Here is a 20,579-nt window from a genome sequence, read left to right as displayed (position 1 = left end):
GAAATATTGTACTTGAACTACAACAACCTAATAAATGATAGAACACAACTTAGCCGTATCAATAAAATTCGCCAATTATTTTAGTATATGTTACGCTAAAGCCATTGCGGATTACAACAGGATATTGTTCGGGTAGTAAATTGGTACAGGAAAAATCGACTGAAGCTTAATTCTACAAAATGTGCTGTTATTTCTTTTACCAGAACAAGGACACTGATTATCTATAATCATTAAATTTAAAAGCAGCCAATTCCAAGAGTAGCAGAAATAAAAGATCTAGGGGTAAATTTAAACGTAGAATTAAATTTTCGGGTTGTTGTATGTTTAAAAAAATAATACATAAAAAAATATTTGTAAAAAAGCTTATAGGAATTTAGGGTTTATTTTGTGTATGGCCAAAGGTTTTTCAAATATAAAAGCGGTAATGGCATCGTATAATGCACTTGTTAGGAGCCATTTGGAATGTACCTCTATGATAAGGGCCCCACAAGAAAAAAAAATCTCTTATGGTAGACTGTAGAGGGTATTCAAAATAAATTTACGAGATAAATTTATATGAAGTTGTATGGAGTGTACCCATTTTATCCAGTAATGTATCCAACTTTGTTGGTCTTGGTTATGGTAGGATATAACAAGCTAGAGGTAAGGAGGGACCTTACTATCTCATTATATTTCTTTGCAGAAATGTTGGAGAGACTGAGGCTGCGTGCGCCAAAAAACCACACTCAACGTGGTAAGCGATCTCAATTGCTGGCAGTGCCTCGGGAGCGTACAAACCAGTGTCTTGCGCGCCCTAAATATTATTGCGTGTGAAACAGATGTATTTAGTTGCACACAGGCTGAATTCACAAGAATTGCATTATGTATTTACAATTAGTTATACGATGGTTTAGATTTTAAGTTTTTACTTGTTAGGCTTGTACTATGTTTTTAGCTTAGTTTTCTATTGTATTAGTATTAAGTTACTGTAAAAATAGGAAATAAGGAAATAAATATTTTATATTGAGCTGGAAACTGAAACAATTAACACACTACACGCACACTGATATTTGTAAAAACATTTATTAAGTTCTTTTCCACAGTGTTCCACTTTTCTGTTTAGTTCCAACTTTAGCTGACCAAATCCTAAAAATACAATGGTACTTCTCCGATTTGTTCAAATTACTTTGGGACAATCTCAATGTCATTGCCTGTTATTATATTATATAAATACATAGATTCCAACAACAGTTCGGGCAGAAATAGAATGTCTACGAAGTCCAATAATCCAGTAATTTAGAAATCTTTATATTTTGCCGGATGCAAATATTGTCTGGAAAGGCTTTAATCATTAATGGTTATTTATATACTTAATATATTTTCGTTAATTAATTTTAATATAATCATATAAATATTCTTAAAAGCGCGCAAATGCCGTTCAGTTTACTTATTCTGTGAATTTACGGACCTGACGTCATATATCAGCCCGGGACGGGGGGGGGGGGAGGATCTTATCGATGTATAGAAAAATATATAAAACAAGCTGCATGCGCACAAGTGACTAGTGAGCGATCGAATAAATTCTAAAGACTTTATTTATATGGTAACTTGTGAAGTTTAAATTTTACAAAAGAAATTAAAGTGTGACAATTGATCTACAGAGTAATTCAATTTCTACACAAGAATCAAGATCTAGTTTACACATTTGACAACTGTGGTCGTGTATAATAATAATAGGTATGATAACATTTGACAATAACATTTAATAAGAATAAGAACATTTCTGAAAATTTGAATAGAACTTTAAATAGGGATGGCGATTCTTTACGAAAAAGATCGATTTTTAAATCGATTCGAATCGTAGTCTAATGAATCGATTCACGAAAAAATCGAGGCCTACAAAATCGATTCTTAAAAAATCGATCTTTTTTTCAAGTTTGCGTTTACAATGTAAATTTGTATCAATTTTACTAAAAACAAGATTAATATTGCAATTAACGATATCTTATCAATAAAATCAGGGAATTCAAAAATAACAATTATTTTTATTACCGTATCAAACTATAAGATCAACTATAAAAAAAAAAGTATTTATATACTGAATGTTTTTATTGATTGCAAAAAAGTAAAAAATAAGGTAAAAGTTAAAAGTTTAAATATTAAGCATTGGGAATTATAACTGGTAAATAAATGTGAATCGATTAATTAAGATACGAATTGCTTTAAAAATTGATATTTTTCGGAAAGAATCGCCATCCCTAGCCTGGCGATTACTTGATTAAAATAAAATTAGAGTAAAAGCGATAGTTTATTTTTAAAATGATAATGGGAGCTTTACTATTTTTTCTGTAAACAAGATGAATAATTTGATGCTTTGACGTTAAATAGATAATTGGACATAAAGTAATCGTGAATGAAGTATGAACACTTCCATCAATAAGAATTCCACATATTACTTATTAGTTATTTCAATGCTGATTATTCCTGTGTAAAAGTAAATTTAAATGATAATCACAACTAACAGAACAAACTGAAAGCGTCAAAGTAAAAAATAAGAAGCGCTTTACTTATTTACTTACCTACTCTCAATTTGTTTTTATTTCGCAACAAACACTACATGAAAATCTGATGAAAATCAATCATGAAAATACTTATATTACGCTAATAACAGTATTCATTAAACGACAACAACAAATGAATAATGCAATATCAATCGTCACAGATTATAAATACATAAAGTCAAAGACTACAAACGTAACTTTTTTATTAAAGAGAGGCGAGTAAAGGATACTAAACATACGTCATACAGCCATCTCGCGAGTTTATGAGTAGTTAACTCTTTAACCGGCAGCACTCTTATATTTCAGGCACATTCAACTAAATGCAAATAATTGTATGGTTTATACCAAAACAGAAAAAATCGAATGTCGATTTTCAAGGGTGATATATCGATTCAGTGAATCGACACAGTACTTCATATCGATTTAAAAAATCGATATTTTCTGCTCGAAAAATCGATTCTTCGATTAATCGATCTCAGATCGCCATCCCTAACTTTAAAAGCTTTAAGCTTTCTTAGTTCTTATTGATAAATAATTTTAAGTTAAGAATGAGACGGCTGATTTATTATTTTTATAAAGAAATAAGTAATCAGGTGCTTTGTCGGGTGTAATAAAAATAAATATTATTCTTAATTTGACTTTTATTAAAGAACTTTTTTTTTTCAGAAAAATGGCAACTAAAGTAGCCGTTGTTACCGGATCAAATAAAGGAATCGGATTTGCCATTGTACGAGCTCTATGTAAGCGATTTGATGGTGACGTTTTCCTTACATCTAGAGATTTAAGTCGGGGTCAGAATGCAGTTGCTGAACTTAACAAAGAAGGCCTGCATCCAAAATACCATCAACTGGACATCACAGACCCGAAGAGTGTTGAAAAATTACGTGATTATTTAAAAGAAAATTATGGTGGTTTAGATATTCTAGTGAACAATGCTGCTATTGCTTTTAAAGTTAATGCTCCGGAACCTGTCATAGTTCAGGCAGAACAAACTTTGTTTGTTAATTACTACTCTGTTCTATCGACTTGCCAAATACTCTTTCCAATATTACGCAATGGTGCAAGAGTTGTTAACATAACAAGTTCTTGTGGGCATTTGCTTAAAATCAAGAGTGAGAAGTTGAGGAATCGGTTTAAGGACCCTAATCTAACTATAGAAGGTTTGTCTGGCTTGATGCAAGAATATATTGAAGCAGCAAAACAAGGTAATCAAGCAACAGACTGGGGAAATTCAAGCTATGCCGTTGCTAAGGTTGCTATAACAGCATTGTCCAAGATTCAACAAAGAATGTATGCTGATAGAGGTAATTTATTCTCTATTTAAGTTAGTCAAGTTTAACATTAATAAGGTATTTTTTTATGCCATAAATGACTTTAACAATATGTATGTAATGAAATAAAATGTCGTATGTATATATGGATCCACCATGGGATACAGTCCCATTTTTAAATTTTTGTTCACCGGTTGTTGTTTCCATGATGTTGTTATTTTCTTACTTACTTTTAAATATTTAATTTTTCAGATATCATAGTAAATGCAGTGAACCCTGGTTATGCAGCCACTGATATGACTTTACATAAGGGAAGGCTAACTATTGATGAAGCGGCAGTTGCTCCCGTTTACTTAGCATTAGATGCTCCAGAGTCTGTTAAAGGGCAGTATGTTTGGAAGGACAAGACTGTAATCAGTTGGGAAGAGGAATTGGCTGATCCAGACTATGTTATATAACCGACTAGACTATAATAAGGCTTATAATATATTTAATCTTACATTATGACAAAGTTCTTTTCATTTATTCAATCCTTTGAATTGAGACTTCGCTGCTCTTAACATTTCAGTAAATCTTTTTAGTTACTGTATCTAACGATCTTGTTACTTAATCTGTAGATTTTCTAAATAATTATTAATGATGTTAAAAGTACATTTAATACCTACAGTATATTTTTTAAACAAGTAGCTTCAAATTTTCAATTTGTTCTGTTAAGCTTTATTTAATTTTTATAATATTAAGAATCATAAATAGATAAACTTTTTCAAAAGAAAACAATGTCTCACATAACTTAAGCTAAACAAAGTTCATAGATTCCTACTTTTCATGTAAAGCCACTATATCTAGGTTACCACAAAAGAGACTTATTAATATTACTTATTGATATTTAGTAGAAATTAGCTTTGATAGAATTAATTATCACAGAAGAAACATATAATTTAAACCGAATATGCACAATAATTCTGTTTATTGAACAGTCTGGTTCAATACACGAACAAGAGTACACATATATACAGGGCTTGATTAACCCTTAGGCTAATTAGGCTGCAGCCTGCTATGCATCATCCCCTGCATATTTCAACTAGACCGAGACAAAACAAGTAGATGGGAGCCTTTAGTATCCAAATTAGATAAAAAATCGACGGCAAATCACGCAATAACATGAAAAAAATGAGTGTTAACTGCAGCTACAAAGGCCTTTTTCAGCACGTATAAGAGTAAAAAGTTACTTGCACGCCCCACTCCACCAGCAAAAACTTTCAGCGCCCTCGCTAATGGACAAAGATAGTGTTTTTTTTTAATAATTGAATTTGAAAAAAAAGGTGGCACATATCAATAAATAGCCTAGAGCGATCAGTCTCTGCATATAAGTATATAGAACCTGGATGGCCGAGCTTTGCTCGGTATTTTTATTTTTTTATAAATTGTGTTTTTTGGAAGTTATACTTAAGTACGAATTACATACTAATAAAATGATGAAATATGAACAATATAGAATATATATGCTGGAATAGCTTTAGTGTTGTTGTGTCGTTAAGGCAATTTAAAAAAATAGTATTATTATTCGCCGATAGATGTCAGGAAGATTCATTTTTCAGTTTAAATTGGGACTACTCAAGCACCACCTTTTTGTTATTTTCTATCATTTATTCCTAGCTAGCTAGATCGATTTATCGCCCCCGAAACCCCCCGTATACTAAATTTCATGAAAATCGTTGGAGCCGATCCCGAGATTCCAATTATATATATATACAAGAACTGCTCGTTTAAAGATATAATATAAGATATATTATTTTCAAACAATATTATCCATAATTATCTAATGTAATGACAGTCAATAATTAGTTCAAACATGACATACAAGTCATCAGAGATTTGTAGTATATTTGTAAGTAAGGGGATTATATTTAGAATATTGTGATTAATTATCATTATATCTAAGTGGGCAAGTATTGCGATAAGATATAAAATCAGAAATAGACAAGAGTTCTGTCTTTTTGAAAAACTTAATTAAATAACAAATAATTATTATGACCAATCCCTCTCCGAGCGGCTTCACCCTTTGGCGTTGCGTAGAGATATGGGATCTCTCTGCATCTTCTACCGGATTTACCATAGTGAGTGTTCGGAGGAGTTGTTCGGATTAATAACTGCAGCTGAGTTTTATCATCGGACATCGAAGCAGAATACGAAATTCCACCCATATCACCTCGACGTCCGCCGTTCCACAACTGAGCGTTTTCAATGCAGTTTTTGCCGCGCACCACCACTATGTGGAACCAGCTGCCCACAAAGGTATTTCCGAACCAATTTGACTTGAATAGACTTACTTTAAGAAAAGAGCGTACCAATTCGTAAAAAGCCGGCGACTCACTCTCGAGCCCTCGGGCATTGAGAGTGTCCATGGGCGGAGGTATCACTTAACATCAGTGTTATGATGATAATCGTAGGTTTTCAGATGAGCTTCCTGAAAACCTACGATCGAAAAACGAAACGAAAAAAAAACCTACGATCTGACGAGTCAAGTAAGTACTAATATCGCATGTCATATCATTAGCACCAAGCCGATAAAATATTTATCAAGTCATTTTTTTATTAAAAAAGCCAATTTACAAATAAATGAAGCTATGTAATATTTACTAATCATTTTGATAACTGTGGAATCTTCTTCCGTGCTCCGTAATGCTGAGTTTGTGTGTAGGTAAGTGTAGGTAAATATTACATAATCTTTTGAAATAGTCACGACTCATGAATCATGATCAAACTTTGTTCATCAAAGTCAAAGTCAAATCATTTATTCTAATTAGACCACCTAAAATGGCACTTGTGAACGTTAAATAAAATATAAAGATGATTCCAGTTGTCCCTTCTAAATGTTAGTTTCGTGTGGAGAAGAATGAGCAAGAAACTCTACACTTACTGTTTTAAAATTGAATGTTCAATATTTGTACATATAAGTACATTAGTTAAATAGTTATATGTAAAGACAATGTACTCCTAGAAATTGGAATAACACTAGGTAGTGTTACTACTTTACTGGTCAGTAATTGTCTTGTCAGTATACAATATGTATAAATTAATCGTTTATAGCCATCTTCAATTATCGAAGTAATATTTCTAATTTATTCACTTAGCAACAACAAAGAAGCAGGAATGGATGAGTGATTTCATTATACAGCTAATGGAAGACCGGAGATTGAGCTAGAATATAGACCTCTGCGGTATAAGGATGTCGATAATCTTATCCGAAAGGAAATTAAGGCTCGTGAAACGCATTTCAAAAATAAGTCATGGAAGAACTGCACAACACACATGATAGCTTCAATGTGCCCAAAAGTATTAAAGAAATGTTGGGACTTAAGTGCAGCAATTTAACTAGCTTATCCGATACAAACGGGCAACTACTTTTAAGTACCGAGGCCAGAAAGGATAGATGGTTGAAATACATATCAAAAATATTTGAAGACCCAAGAAGACATCTTGCAATGTTAACTGATATTGGCCCATGCACACTAAAAGCAGAAATACATGCGTTACAATCGGCTAATTTGGGCTGAACCCCAGGTCCAGATAAAATCCCAGTAGAAGTCGTAAAACTGTTGGAAGGGAATAACATAAACTTACTCAAACGATTAGTCAAGCACTATTATGACACAGGTGACCTTCCAACCGAGTGGCTAAGATCTACGTTTATTACCATCCCGAAAAAGAAATAAATATAAGTAATAGTATAAAATAATACTCGAAAATGCGAGGAATATCGTACAATCAGCCTTATGAGCCACGTGCTAAAGTTATTTTTATCATCATACATAACCGAAGGAGAAATAAGTGTGACAAACAATTGGGAGATAACCACTTTGTCTTTCGCTCTGGTGACAGGAGAAGCTCTATTTTCTCTGAATGTCCTTGTACAGAGGTTTCAAGATATGCAGTAGGTATGACGTCTGACTATGCTTTATAGATTATGAAAAAGCTTTTGACAAGGTTAAGCATAATGTTCACTTATATCGTTTAATTGACACCGGTCTCGACGAAAAGGATCTAAGAGTAATCAGGAACCTGGACAAAGATCAAAAAGCCACCGTGAAAGTGCATCACGAAGAAACGGATGAGATTAGTAATTTATAATTTTTGCTTTATAGACAACAAATATGTATTAAAGTTTCGAAAAGTTAAAGAACCTTCAACGACTAATATTAAATGTTATTATAAAAAATCTTAACTATTAGGTATCGGTACCCTTTCCACGTTGTAAATGATTAAAGCTAAAGACTTTAGAACAAGTGGTAGATATGTCGCAGGCATTTTGTACGATTCCGCCGTTTACATACGGCGTCGGCAGTTTATAAACGCTCGCTGTTTTGTAATATGCCGAAGGCAAAATGTATAATGCCGTGTCATTATGTAATAGGCCTAAACATTTGATTGTCGATTGAATCGCTATATACATAATGCCGCGGCAAATTGAAGTATTTAGTTCTGTTTTTTACCACGCGCGTCGCGAAACAAACAAAATGGCGTCAAGTAGTGGTTTTGTTTCACAAAAAATGATTGAAAACAGTGCAAATACTATGAGTTCAAAAGACTTTTCACAAAATAATTGTGATTTTAAAGACATTTATTATAGTGAGTTGAAAAAGTATTACGATCTTCAAGCGGGAGCAGTAAAAAAGCCGTGGACAAATGAGAAGATTTTTGAGGTTATCCGGCACCTAAAAGATGCTAAGGTGTCCATAGAATCTGGTTCTCGGAAGACCCCTGCACAATATTTCTGGTCAAAAAAAAGTTTGACATGCGCAAATAAATAATTCTTGATTTCTGTATTACTAAAACCCGCCTAATAATAATAGGCGAATTTTTAATTTCTTTTTATAATATTTTTCTAAATATGTTTTTCTTTGGATATTTTTTGTATTTGATTACTAAGACCCGCCTAATAATTACAGGCGAATTTTTGATTTCTCTTTATAATATTTTTCTAAATATCTTTTTCTTTGGACAGTTTTGTATTTGATTACTTAGACCCGCGTAATAATTACAGGCGAATTTTCGATTTCTTTTTATAATATTTATATATATTTCTGAATATGTTTTCATCTGGATATTTTTGTATTTGACTGTGTAGAGGTATTGGGAAATATTAATAAATTTCTACACTCTGCTTTAAACTAAGCAAATTATAACTAGGTTAATTTAAAATTAGTGTGAAGGAAAATATACTATATTTTTTAATTATTAATAGTTAGTAATTTTGAAATGAATAACATTACAACAACTTACAAAAACACAACAACAAACATAACAACACAAACACAACACAACATAAAGCCGTGACTCCTGCTCTCAAACAATATACAAAACATACCCCCGCGGGGTAGAGAGAGGAAGGGTTGCTCAAACATTTCCCTTCCCCTCTCTGACCCGCGGGAGCAGGAGTCACGGCTTAACACAATAACAAACACACAACATAACATACACAACAACAACAAACAACATAAATAACACATAACACACACATACATTGAAAGTGCCATATTATCCTAAGAAGTTTAATTATTGTTTAAAATATAAATGTCGTTATTGTTACTTAAATATTTTAACTAAGTAAGAAACCAAAGCACTGATTGTTAATTTTAATTAAGTAAGAAACAAAAGCACTAATTGCTAAAATAAAGTCTGATTTGTCCCAACTGTGTTTTCTTCATGGTCACCCTAAAACTGCAACCAACGTTGAAATTACAACAATTGAACGAGTTGTCATATTGCCTTTGGCATTTTAAATAACAGCGAGCGTTTATAAACTGCCGACGCCGTATGTAAACGGCGGAATCATACAAAATGCCTGCGACAGATATAACACGTCATGCACACTGTCATAAAGGTAATTTTTTTTTGACATCATAGCATTAAAACTAAGAGAGCTTCAAATACTAATAATGCTCTCTCTGAAGCTGCACGAAGCTTCTCGGTGTACAACAAAAAATGGTTCTTTGGTCAAACAAATATAACATAACTTTTATTGGTGTTATAACTTTCAAATATCAGAAAAAGATGACAAAAATGAAGTTGCGAAAGTAAAAAACGTAAAGATCTGGGAGGATCTGATCATATTTTAAATAACGAGTGCCCTATGATTGGCGTCTCCTGCCTAACGGGCTTACTAACGACTGCGTTATAGAAGTAAAGTGTTCGAAATTTATCAAGAAACAGAACAAATGATTACATATTCCGATATGTTTTATCAACTGACTGAATGAACAGTAATTTTGATAAAGAAGAACCTTTTTGTATATTTCTTTGTTGATAAATAATAATAATCCTGTTTTGTAGATGGGTTCATAGAAGACATAAATTGTTTCGTAAGTTGCATTGGTCGTGTGGGAGACCGTGAGTTAACATCGATGATTATCGATCATCCATATCATAAAGATTTTCATGTGACATTGACAGCATGGTCGTGACTCGTGTCGACTGTCGTTATTAATAATAATTATAATATAATTTGACAAGATGAAGATTTCTGAATATTTGAGTACGAACTGATTGGAGATTTCTTATTTATTAATAATTTTCATAGATAAGACTATAACGGTTAATTTATTATTTTTATAAGCTTTCTAAGGAATCAGTTGTGATAAAAAAATATTATTTAAGAAAAGTTTTCAGTAAAATGGCCAATAAAGTAGCCGTTGTTACTGGTTCAAATAAAGGAATCGGTTTTGCCATCGTACGAGGTCTCTGTAAGCGATTTGATGGTGACGTTTTCCTTACCTCTAGAGATATAAATCGGGGTCAGAATGCAGTCGCTGAACTTAACAAAGAAGGCTTGCGTCCGAAATACCATCAACTGGACATCACAGACCCTAAGAGCGTTGAAAAATTCCGTGATTATTTAAAAGAAAATTATGGTGGTTTAGATATTCTAGTGAACAATGCTGCTATTGCTTTTAAAGTTAATGCTCCAGAACCCGTCGCAATTCAGGCGGAACAAACTTTGTTTGTTAATTACTACTCTGTTCTATCGACCTGCGAAATACTCTTTCCAATTTTACGCAATGGTGCCAGAGTAGTTAACATATCAAGTTCTTGTGGACATTTAAGTAAAATCAAGAGTGAGAAGTTGAGGAATCAGTTGAAAGACCCTAATCTAACTATAGAAGGCTTATCTAGCATGATGCAAGAATATATTCATGCAGCAAAACAAGGTACTCATGCAGCGGACTGGGGAAATTCATGCTATGTTGTATCTAAGGTTGCAGTAACAGCATTGACCATGATACAACAAAGAATGTATGCTGATAGAGGTAATTTATTATCTTTTTAAGTTAGTGAAGCTTAATGACATTAAAATAGCTTTCTAAAAAATTGTAAACACATATACAACATATGACACAAAATAAAATTGTGTAAATATACATACTGGTAACAGCTTCATAACAATTTTCTATTTTATGGAATCTCCACTCGTCTTTCGTACCACTGGCCTCTCAATCTTGTGCCTTGTGGCCCAAGCCACATTACCAATTGTTTTGTCACCCTGTTGTTACATCGTTATGCATTTTGTTTCAGATATTAAAGTAAATGCTGTACACCCTGGTTATGTGGACACTGATATGACTTCTCATAAGGGAGTGCTAACTATTGATGAAGGGGCAGTTGCTCCACTTTACATAGCATTAGATGCTCCAGACTCTGTTAAAGGGCAGTATGTTTGGAAGGACAAAAGAATAATCAGTTGGGATGGAAAATTACTTGATAAAGACTGATTGTACCTTACAATTAAAGCTTAAAATAATACTTTAATATGAAAAAATTTATGTTTACAAATATGTAGATATAATACAATGAAGCTCTACTGTCCTTAAAATTGCTGTAAATTTTGTACATTTTCTAAATAATAAAAGATTGAGTAATGTTACAAGTATATTTAATTACCTATAGTATAACAATAACATTAATAATTATTTTTTGAAAAGAGTTGCCTCAAATTATAAATTTGTTCAGCTAAGCTTTATAACAGAATCATAAATAGATCAGCTATTTATTAAGTTAAAACAATGTCTTGTATTATAAGCTTAAGCTAAGCTTAAAGTTTATAAAATCCTACTTTCGATTATTCACATATTGTAGCTGATGTTAACAAGTTGCATCAATTATGGCTTGCTCACTGCAAAAAAAGAGACTTAAATTATTAGATTTGCACAGTAGTTATTTAGAATTAGGGCATTATGAAGTACATTATGCCTAAATTACTACTCAAGGTGATGTAGTTTTGCAGTATGTGTAATCAAGTTTGTGGTACAAATTATACTTTCAATAGTAGAGTGGGACTTTATAACTTTGTAGACATTTACATGTCAATTAGAAATGGAAAGACTCCTTTATGGTCCATATTTAATTAGCATGTTTTCTACAATTTTGCATGTCATGCAATTTCTGTCAACCAATGTTATTAATAAGGAGAATGAAGGTACTACATGAAGGATTGAATTATAGAATATATTATATTATATATTCATAAATATGAACCATTATAATTTTTATTAATTTCCACTGCTGACTAAGCCTAGTCTTTGATAATTAATACAGTGCAAATCTAGATTGAGTCTAAATTATTATTAATACAAATTTATCCTTTTTAAGTTCTATAACCTGTGTTAGGGATATCTCGATGCAGTTCTTTCAATATCCATCGCTCTTATATAGCAACTGTATTATTAGGATAATAAGATAATAATTGAGGTTGGGATTCGATGTTTAACAGTAAGAGTTCTGTTCTTACTGTCCACTGCTGTCCATTGACACTGCTAAAAAGATTGCTTTGGCGGCTTAAATGAAAAATTCTATTTTACAGAATTCGATCAATAGTCATGGTTATAGTTATTTTCTGTAGCAGTTTTTACATGTACATTTAAGTATATGATATATAAAATGAGTATCATATGGGTAAAGTATTTAAAGTTTTAAATTTAAGTATTATTAATTGTATATCATAGGTGAAGAAATAGGTATATTCAGTAACCCGGACTCACTCGAACTGCCCTTATCTCTCCCGGGGTCGGGTTCGCCTGCGCTGCGATTACACGCGGCGTGCGAAGCGGCTGCTAGACTATTGGGCTCTTTGGCTAGATGGGTGCTATCTATGAACACAGTTACTGCGTTGCCGTAAGTATAATAAGGAGTAAACCAATCCTGTAAACTAAGCCTGTTTAATCGGGCTTGGAGCTGAAACATTTTGGCGTTTTTTTAATAGTGGCTTTACTTTAAGGCATTTAGCTCAGCCTTCTGTGCTCGATCCGTAATTTTTTTTGTTTACAAAATAATATCTATGGCAATTTTTTATCTATATATTTGTGTCTATAGTTTATGGTTATCAGTGACGCTAAAACCTTTTTGTGTGGGCCTCAGATTTCTATATCTGTTTCAATGGGCAAGATGGTAGTAGATAACAGCCTTCTGTGTCTGACGCCGTCTACTTTTTGGGTCTAAAGTATGCCAGTTTCCGCACGATTAATTCCTTCACTGTTCGTGCGAACGTTAAATACGCACAAAGAAAGTCTACAGCCGGGGATCGAACCTACGACCTTCAGTTATGTGAGTCACACGCTGAAGCGACTAGGCCAACACTGCTCTCATACTTTATTGTAGGTTCATTAAATATTGGAACGTCCAATTGTAAACCTCCTTTGAGTTTTTTGAAGTTGAAAAAGACGTTAAATGAATAAATAATCTTCCAGTTTTGAGATACAAGTTACGCTTCTCCGCAAGTCTTGGGCTGAGTTATTCGTTTTGGGGCTTTGTCGTTGGGCCCAGCCTTTGGGGCTGGGGGATTCTCTTCTGCCTCTAATGTCAGCGCACTTACACTCTGAGTTACGGGAAAGATCAGAGAGTAGAAGTGGAAATCAAAGCAGTGAAGTCACTACACCCGAGGTATAATATTTTAACTTTGTTTTTTTTATATATGTCGCAGTAAAGTAGTTAAATCAGAGAGTTAATTGAATCTCTAGATAGTTAATTTCAGATCGATATTCAATCATGTTAAATCATAGATCGTGCTAGAGCAACAATAAAGTATTCTTTAAAAAAAATAAACTAACAAATCTCAAAATCAAAAAAAAAAAATAACTCGTTCAAATGGGCAGGAGAAAATATATGAAAATTTTCCTTTTCATCATCAATCATTTCCTTATTAGATTAAAACATTATAAAATGAAAACAAATAATATAAATTTAAATAATAAAAATTATTGGGATGCAAAGGGCGACCTTAACAAGCGATTGCATCCCTAGTAAGGAGAAATCATAAAAAGAAGAAAAAATAAGGGTTACAAAATTAGTAAGATGGTAACAAACATTATGTATATTATATAATGTAAATCTGCGAAAGTTAACAAATTAAACGAATAATTAAAACAATAAACAAGTCCTTACAGATAACAATATCGGACTATTCGGATGAGCGTATAACAGAAGTTTCAACGATGCTGTCGCGACTTCACCAAGTGGTCCATAATATGCACCAGCTACGCATCAGCGACCGTGAACACGCACACTTGAGGGCTTTATGTCTTTTTTCATCTGGTAAGAACGTAAAAGTGAAGTTTTGATAGATTGATGTTCCATTTGGAGCCGTTCAAGTATAACATGAGCACTATATTGGGAGAGAGAGGCCTTTGATTTCTTATTTAGTGATTACGTCAACAGTAATTATTTACTTTTTTACACATATTTACACGTTGTCTATGCTTGAAACCGAAATAGATTTTCGAAGATTCCTACAAAAAAAAACGTTAATATACTATTATTTTTGAGAGCTTTCTTTACTTTGCTGACAAGAGGAAGAGGGAGAGGAGATAAATTGCATTGAATTTGGTTACTAGTAATAAATCAATACTGGTAAAGTATTACACTTATTATTATGAGAATAATACGCTATTGATTAATTACATTTCTACATATGTAATTAATCAATAGCGTAATATTATCTATTAGAAAACTATCAACTGTCCTAAAACAATCAGATTGTAAAAATGACATTATTTATCAAATGTATAAACAAGATAAAGCCTTTTTTTAGGGACTAAGTGTATAAAAGGCCGTTCTATCTATATCCAAATATAGATTTTTAAATTCGCCCACACTAAATATTTTACCCAAAAATAACAATTTTTCAGTTAGTACCACGTATTATGTGAGCAACTTATAGCCATATTCAATAATAACGTTCATCTAACCGCCACCACGATTTAGAGATTTCCAAACAAAATTTGTAAAAAGACAATCCGGCTTATTATGTGAAAAAAGACGGTACTCCAAAATAATTTGATGCGATAGTTTAACACGTGTCAAATACATTTATCACTACATAGTATAAAACAAAGTCGCTTTCTCTGTCCCTATGTCCCTTTGTATGCTTAAATCTTTGAAACTACGCAACGGATTTTGATGCGGTTTTTTTAAATAGATAGAGTGATTCAAGAGGAAGGTTTATAAGTATAATAACATCCATTAAATAGTGGAGAAGTACTGTTATTTTTGAGGTTTCTAATGTGATGTCGTAAATAATTACATTTTTTCCGCTTACATTGTAAACGCAGGCTGAAGCCTACGAGTTTTATCAAAATAATGTACTAAGTATTGTACACATTGAAAAGGTCTACAGAAAATACCGTGATGGTATATGTCTATCTCTTATGGATAACCCACAATAACTTTTTTTTGTCATTTACTTTTTACGACAAATAATGGCTAATTTTCTAAGCGATTTTAACCAATACAGTATTAATCCTTAACCAATTTAATACCTTGAATACATTGTTCATTTAATATAGATCTATATAGCCCATTACAGCTTATTTAGCAGCGATCGAACGCGTATATTATCGTAGCTTTCCAGCGACGGAAATAACAATACATAATAAAAACCTGCTTTTCATCAGCATTGCACCCGTGCGAAGCTGGGGCGGGTCGCTAGTTTACTATATAATTTTCGATATTTTAAATTTAGAATCCGTGCCTTGGACCATTCCTTAATATCACGTTATTCACAGATGGCGTTCCAGATTTTCTGACCCGAAAACTTCAGGACTATCAGATGAAAGTACTACGGTCTCTGCGCTCCATTTGTGACGAGGAGCGGGCCTTGACCCTTGTCCTACAACTGTCAGTACTACGCAGTTTCACCCCGACCTTTATAGAAGATGTCTTCTTTGTAGGCTTCGTAGGAGACGTCAGCATCGATGAGGTGATACCCTATTTGTTGAATGCGGAACGATAAGTAATTATGTCAAATCAGAGTGCTTAAAAAATACTATGTGTGATAATGTTGGTGTAAAAAATCGGCGTGGGGGTATAAGAAATAATAATAATTTGCCACGCCCTAATTTATTAATATATGTAACGATTTTATAGTTCTAATTTTGATCACATTAACTAACGAGAACTGTTGAACTATAATGACGTACAGCAACACTGTCAACAGTGTGTAACAACAAAGTAGGCCTTAAATCTAACAACGGTCCTTTTTTGCACAGACTAACTGTAATTTAAAAATGTCAATACAATTGGTCACGTGACCCATAGAAACTGCATTCACTCTGTGTCACCCGATCCAAAGTATTTTTGTCTAATTACAAAAATAAAGATTCTCGTTTTTGAAATGGGTTGCTAGAGAGCAAAAACCCTTTCTAAGAAAAAAGAAATTTCTTAGAACTTGTGAGCAATTTTACACAGGTAAAATTACTCACATGTTGTAAGAAATCAAATCTTTTGATTAAAAATGCTATTTTAATTTTACATGGACTTATTTAGATGCCAGTGAAAAATTACGTATGTTATATAAGTAAGTAAGTCAATATACAATTGTACTATTTTTAAACCTAAAAATGGGTTGAAATTTCTTTACTTGACTTTAGTGACTATAGTACGGACGCGGAGCACGAAGAATTTCGTACAATGACCTTTGGGCCTACTGCCAGTGGTTAAAAACATTTTTTTTATAAGTAGGAATATTAAAAACGGTAGCTTTGATTTTTATTTAGACTAAACGGCGTGATGGATTTATAAAAAGGAAAAGTTATGATTGCGAAGATTTGGTAAAAAAAAACAGAAATACTCTTAAAAAAAACAATTAATTTTATTATATAATTAATTTTAGTCAGAGGCATCTATTTCTGATGAACTATCAGATGTTTCGCCAGATACGTTACTACTTACATACTATACTATAACATATATACTACTTATAACAAAACAAACCAAAGTACATGTGCACCACCACATGTCTTTATGGTTATGACTAAAAGGTTTACAATCTCTGAATACGGCGGTCACTGCATCTGTGTGAGCGCAACGGCAATATGTTTATGCGCGAGTGACAAAGACATAACATGAGGGGTCATTCTACGAAATTCTTCGTGCTCCGCGTCCGTACTATAAAAATTAATTATAATCAAGACTACTTCCATAGATATAAGTTACTAATTACTGTGCCTGGAAGTGCTCGTATACGTGCACGTTGTTCTTAACCATAAACAATATATGCGACAAGAGGATTTTGAAAAATTTATCCGGTTGTGCCTTAAAATATAACTTTTCCTGTGTTAAATAAAGATAGAAATGTATGTGTTAAGGAATATAAATCAGAGTTAAAGTAATTGATATAATAGTAATGCCACAAAATGTGTATTTACAAATTTTGTATTTTCTATATCTGGTTTTTAAAACTGTCTTCCTATTTAATAATTGAGAGATGATAACAATAATCCGTCCGATAAGTTTGAAATAAGTTATTTATAAGTGCCTTAATAAAAATTATTTTAATCTACCTTATTATTTTATTTATTGAACTTTATCCTATAATGATTATTTGTCGTATAAGTTCAAGGGTCGATTCGATCTTAGTTAGGTCGAATTTATAAATAGTGCCACGACATATTATGTTACGATATTCTCACATAGCTCGAGCTCCGCTTTGGGAAAATAGTAATTATAATATATATATATATTCATTAGTAAGACGAATATTATTTCATACTAAGAAATATGTACTTACAATAATAAAGCAACTAATAACGACATAGAAACCAAGTAAGACTATGTTACGGATAAGAGACTTGAAGGAGGGTAGGTAAAGAAGAAGCCAAACGAATGTACTTCTATAGCTGTCTATACAGCCAGACAGATTGCAGTTAATGGACTTGGTAAAAAGTGTGTTTTTATATGCGTGCTTTTGCTATGAAAGTCATAAGAATTTATTGGTCAATTTAAATTTAGAAAAACTGAAACAATTATCGCACTATATTAATGTTAGATTAGATTTCACGTCGTCTTTTAGTTGATGTTATGTTATGCTACGCTACGCTGATCTGTGCTATTTTATGCTATTCTTCCCCAAGTTGCGTAACGCTTTGCTAACTTGTGTACTACTGTTTTTTCGATATTATTGTAAATGCACTGAATCCTGGTATGCGGCCACTGATATGACCACATAAGAGAAAGCTAACTATGAGGCAGTTGCTCCGGTTTACTTAGTATTAGTTGCTCCAGACTCTGTAACAGGGCAGAATGTTTGGAAGGACAAGACTACAATCAGTTAGGATTATTGTTGTTCAAACTATAATAAATCTCATATTACTATATGTAATCATACTCAGACAACTGCCAGGTCAGAATCACAATCGTATTATATTTATATACTTATTCGTAAGCAGAAAATTTAAGATAGACTTGTGCCATTGTTTCTTCGAAAAGGGTCATACTCAAAACGAGGCAGATAGCGTTCATGAGCTTATAGAAAAATCAGTTAGCCTTGGACCTCATCAGGCAGCGCGGAATCGCCTTTTTCCGTCGCCCTTTCTCTTTCTGTCGCTTAGAACTGCCATTTGCTAGACCGAGACAGAAAGCATACTGCGATAGCACGCAGCGGAATCCTCGAGGCGATCGGCAATGGTCGGCAGGGAGACTCCGGAACGCTGAAGCGCGCGATAGCATGCGATCGCCTTTCATCGTCGATCACTTTCTATCTTGATTTTGCATTTCTTGCAAAATACACGCTAAAATTACTGCTCTCTCTTCCGTGGTCCTATCCATCTCGCGCTTGAAACTAAACTGATAATGAAAGAACGCGGCAGTATGCCACCCATGCTGCAGCATGCTGACGCGCGCGATGCCTTTTTTGTCTGCGGAATGCTACTGATCTTCTAGCTCCAGAATATGGTACGTTTAAGTCGACTCACATACTGTCTAATAGTGAGTTGGGGAGCAAGATCGTCGGATGACAGCTTAACCGCTCTTTGTTTTTTTTAGCTCTTTATTTTGCTGTCAGTCTCCAGATTTCCTCTTTGATTGTTCTAATTTTTAGGTGTTCGTGAATTTCGTTGTTTATTATGTACCAAGGTACTTTTGCAACTGTTCTTAGGATTTTGTTCTGTTGTCGCTGGAGTATGTTTATGTTGGTATTACTTGCGCTGCCTCAAAGTTGGAGGCCACATGTCCAAATGGGCTTAAGGATGACTTTATATATAAGAAGTTAGACTTTATATATAGAAGAAAAAAAAATTGTTTTGATTGATATTTGTATGTGCTCTAAATGAATGTCATGTTTGCCTCTAATTGCTTATCACATTCAAAATTGTATTTTGTGTTTGTTTTTACCAATGTATCAGTGTGCCGAGCGTTGGCAATCTTTATCAATAAAAAAAAAGAAAGTTTATTTTCTAAAGAAATTAAGAAAGTATTGAGTTTCTTCCTAGCATTCAGTAAAGGCTGTTGTACTTGAGCAGTAGCTCTTGCTTTTTACATTTGATGTGGTGCCTCCACGTTAATCCACGATCAATGTGTAAGTCAAGATATCTTACATGGGCGCTGTGGGGCAGAATACATTGGTCAGTCGTAAAAGTAGATCAAGATTAAATTTTAGAATTTACTCAATGAAAATTATTTGGAATGGTAACAAGAGAAGATTAAATGGGCGCTATCCTTGCTAGATAGCTATAGATAACTGATCTGTGACAACAATTTGAATCACACAAAAGCAAGAAAAAAGCGACAGATTAAACTTACTAGAGAAGTTATACAAATAGCTATTTGCGATAACTGAAGCAAAGTACCTACAAGGATTTGATTACTTTGTCTGACAATGATAATACCACATGAATCATGAATTTTATAAAAACCATAATCTTATTAAGTCCGGGGTGATAGCGAAGATAATTAATGAGATAACTTAAAAAGTAATTAATTTTAATTTTGATAATAATTATATAATCATAATAATCAGTCTGAAGGAAGCTGCTATGATAATTAGATTAGTTATATCTATCCAATAATTAAAATATTATATTTTAAGTTCCTATTTAACTGTGTCTGTTTCAAAAATTAGATGATAATTGACAACTAAACATATTCAATTCATTTAAAAATGTTATTTTATTGTTAATAATAATGCTGGTAATTATTTTGCTTCAGTACATCTTGTTATAACAAATACCACAACGTTCTCTCGCCATATACGTTGTATGCTCTCGTTTACAGAGCCGAACTTACCGGCTACCGCTCGAGTCTGTACGTCATGCTCCACACGTTTTTTTTTACATACATTATCCTTACAGACTATGCAAATAATAATAATAATAAAAATAAATAATGGTTGAGATAAATTACTTTTTTTTATTGCCTCCTGTGACTTTCGATCTGACAAGTCAAGTCAGTAGCATGTAGCCGATAATTTTTTTTATCAAGTCAGTTATTTATAGAAAAAGCCAAT

At 32.9% G+C, this 20,579-nt stretch overlaps 4 protein-coding genes across 5 annotated transcripts in view; 3 read left to right on the top strand and 1 right to left on the bottom strand.

Annotated features, from left to right (window-relative positions):
* Positions 1-1,531: 1,531 nt before the first annotated feature.
* On the top strand, positions 1,532-4,315 carry LOC123689620 (carbonyl reductase [NADPH] 1-like). Its single transcript, XM_045630639.1, has 3 exons — positions 1,532-1,716; positions 3,207-3,844; positions 4,064-4,315. The coding sequence occupies exons 2-3, from the start codon at positions 3,211-3,213 to the stop codon at positions 4,267-4,269; spliced, it is 840 nt and encodes a 279-aa protein (XP_045486595.1). The 5' UTR covers positions 1,532-1,716; positions 3,207-3,210; the 3' UTR covers positions 4,270-4,315.
* Positions 4,316-10,298: 5,983 nt separating this feature from the next.
* On the top strand, positions 10,299-11,720 carry LOC111001160 (carbonyl reductase [NADPH] 1-like). The gene is made up of 2 exons (XM_022270897.2): positions 10,299-11,118; positions 11,384-11,720. Exons 1-2 carry the CDS (start codon positions 10,485-10,487, stop codon positions 11,578-11,580), a joined length of 831 nt encoding a protein of 276 aa, XP_022126589.1. The 5' UTR covers positions 10,299-10,484; the 3' UTR covers positions 11,581-11,720.
* Positions 11,721-11,742: 22 nt separating this feature from the next.
* LOC111001144 (zinc finger protein 26) overlaps positions 11,743-20,579 on the bottom strand; it is a 37,118-nt gene continuing 28,281 nt past the window's right edge. For both annotated transcript variants that reach the window (XM_045630637.1, XM_045630638.1), the window contains one exon: positions 11,743-11,981. In XM_045630637.1, the coding sequence (XP_045486593.1) occupies positions 11,968-11,981 (14 nt within the window). In that variant the 3' untranslated portion in view covers positions 11,743-11,967. The remainder of the gene's footprint in view (positions 11,982-20,579) is intronic.
* Positions 13,638-16,819, top strand: LOC123689622 (nuclear receptor subfamily 2 group C member 2-like). Its single transcript, XM_045630642.1, has 3 exons — positions 13,638-13,744; positions 14,248-14,395; positions 15,865-16,819. Exons 1-3 carry the CDS (start codon positions 13,661-13,663, stop codon positions 16,089-16,091), a joined length of 459 nt encoding a protein of 152 aa, XP_045486598.1. The 5' UTR covers positions 13,638-13,660; the 3' UTR covers positions 16,092-16,819.

This window comes from Pieris rapae, chromosome 13, assembly GCF_905147795.1.
Source record: "Pieris rapae chromosome 13, ilPieRapa1.1, whole genome shotgun sequence".
Classification (NCBI taxonomy): domain Eukaryota; kingdom Metazoa; phylum Arthropoda; class Insecta; order Lepidoptera; family Pieridae; genus Pieris; species Pieris rapae.
This window is presented reverse-complemented; position numbering and strand designations above follow the sequence as displayed.

What these genes read in the sequence shown, in the direction of transcription:
- LOC123689620 (XM_045630639.1), top strand. Translation starts at nt 3,211, where the DNA reads ATGGCAACTAAAGTAGCCGTTGTTACCGGATCAAATAAAGGAATCGGA. An exon ending in AAGAATGTATGCTGATAGAG is followed by an intron (nt 3,845 to 4,063) that starts GTAATTTATTCT and finishes TTAATTTTTCAG; the next exon opens with ATATCATAGTAAATGCAGTG.
- LOC111001160 (XM_022270897.2), top strand. Translation starts at nt 10,485, where the DNA reads ATGGCCAATAAAGTAGCCGTTGTTACTGGTTCAAATAAAGGAATCGGT. An exon ending in AAGAATGTATGCTGATAGAG is followed by an intron (nt 11,119 to 11,383) that starts GTAATTTATTAT and finishes ATTTTGTTTCAG; the next exon opens with ATATTAAAGTAAATGCTGTA.
- LOC123689622 (XM_045630642.1), top strand. Translation starts at nt 13,661, where the DNA reads ATGTCAGCGCACTTACACTCTGAGTTACGGGAAAGATCAGAGAGTAGA. An exon ending in GTGAAGTCACTACACCCGAG is followed by an intron (nt 13,745 to 14,247) that starts GTATAATATTTT and finishes AAGTCCTTACAG; the next exon opens with ATAACAATATCGGACTATTC. An exon ending in TTTATGTCTTTTTTCATCTG is followed by an intron (nt 14,396 to 15,864) that starts GTAAGAACGTAA and finishes CGTTATTCACAG; the next exon opens with ATGGCGTTCCAGATTTTCTG.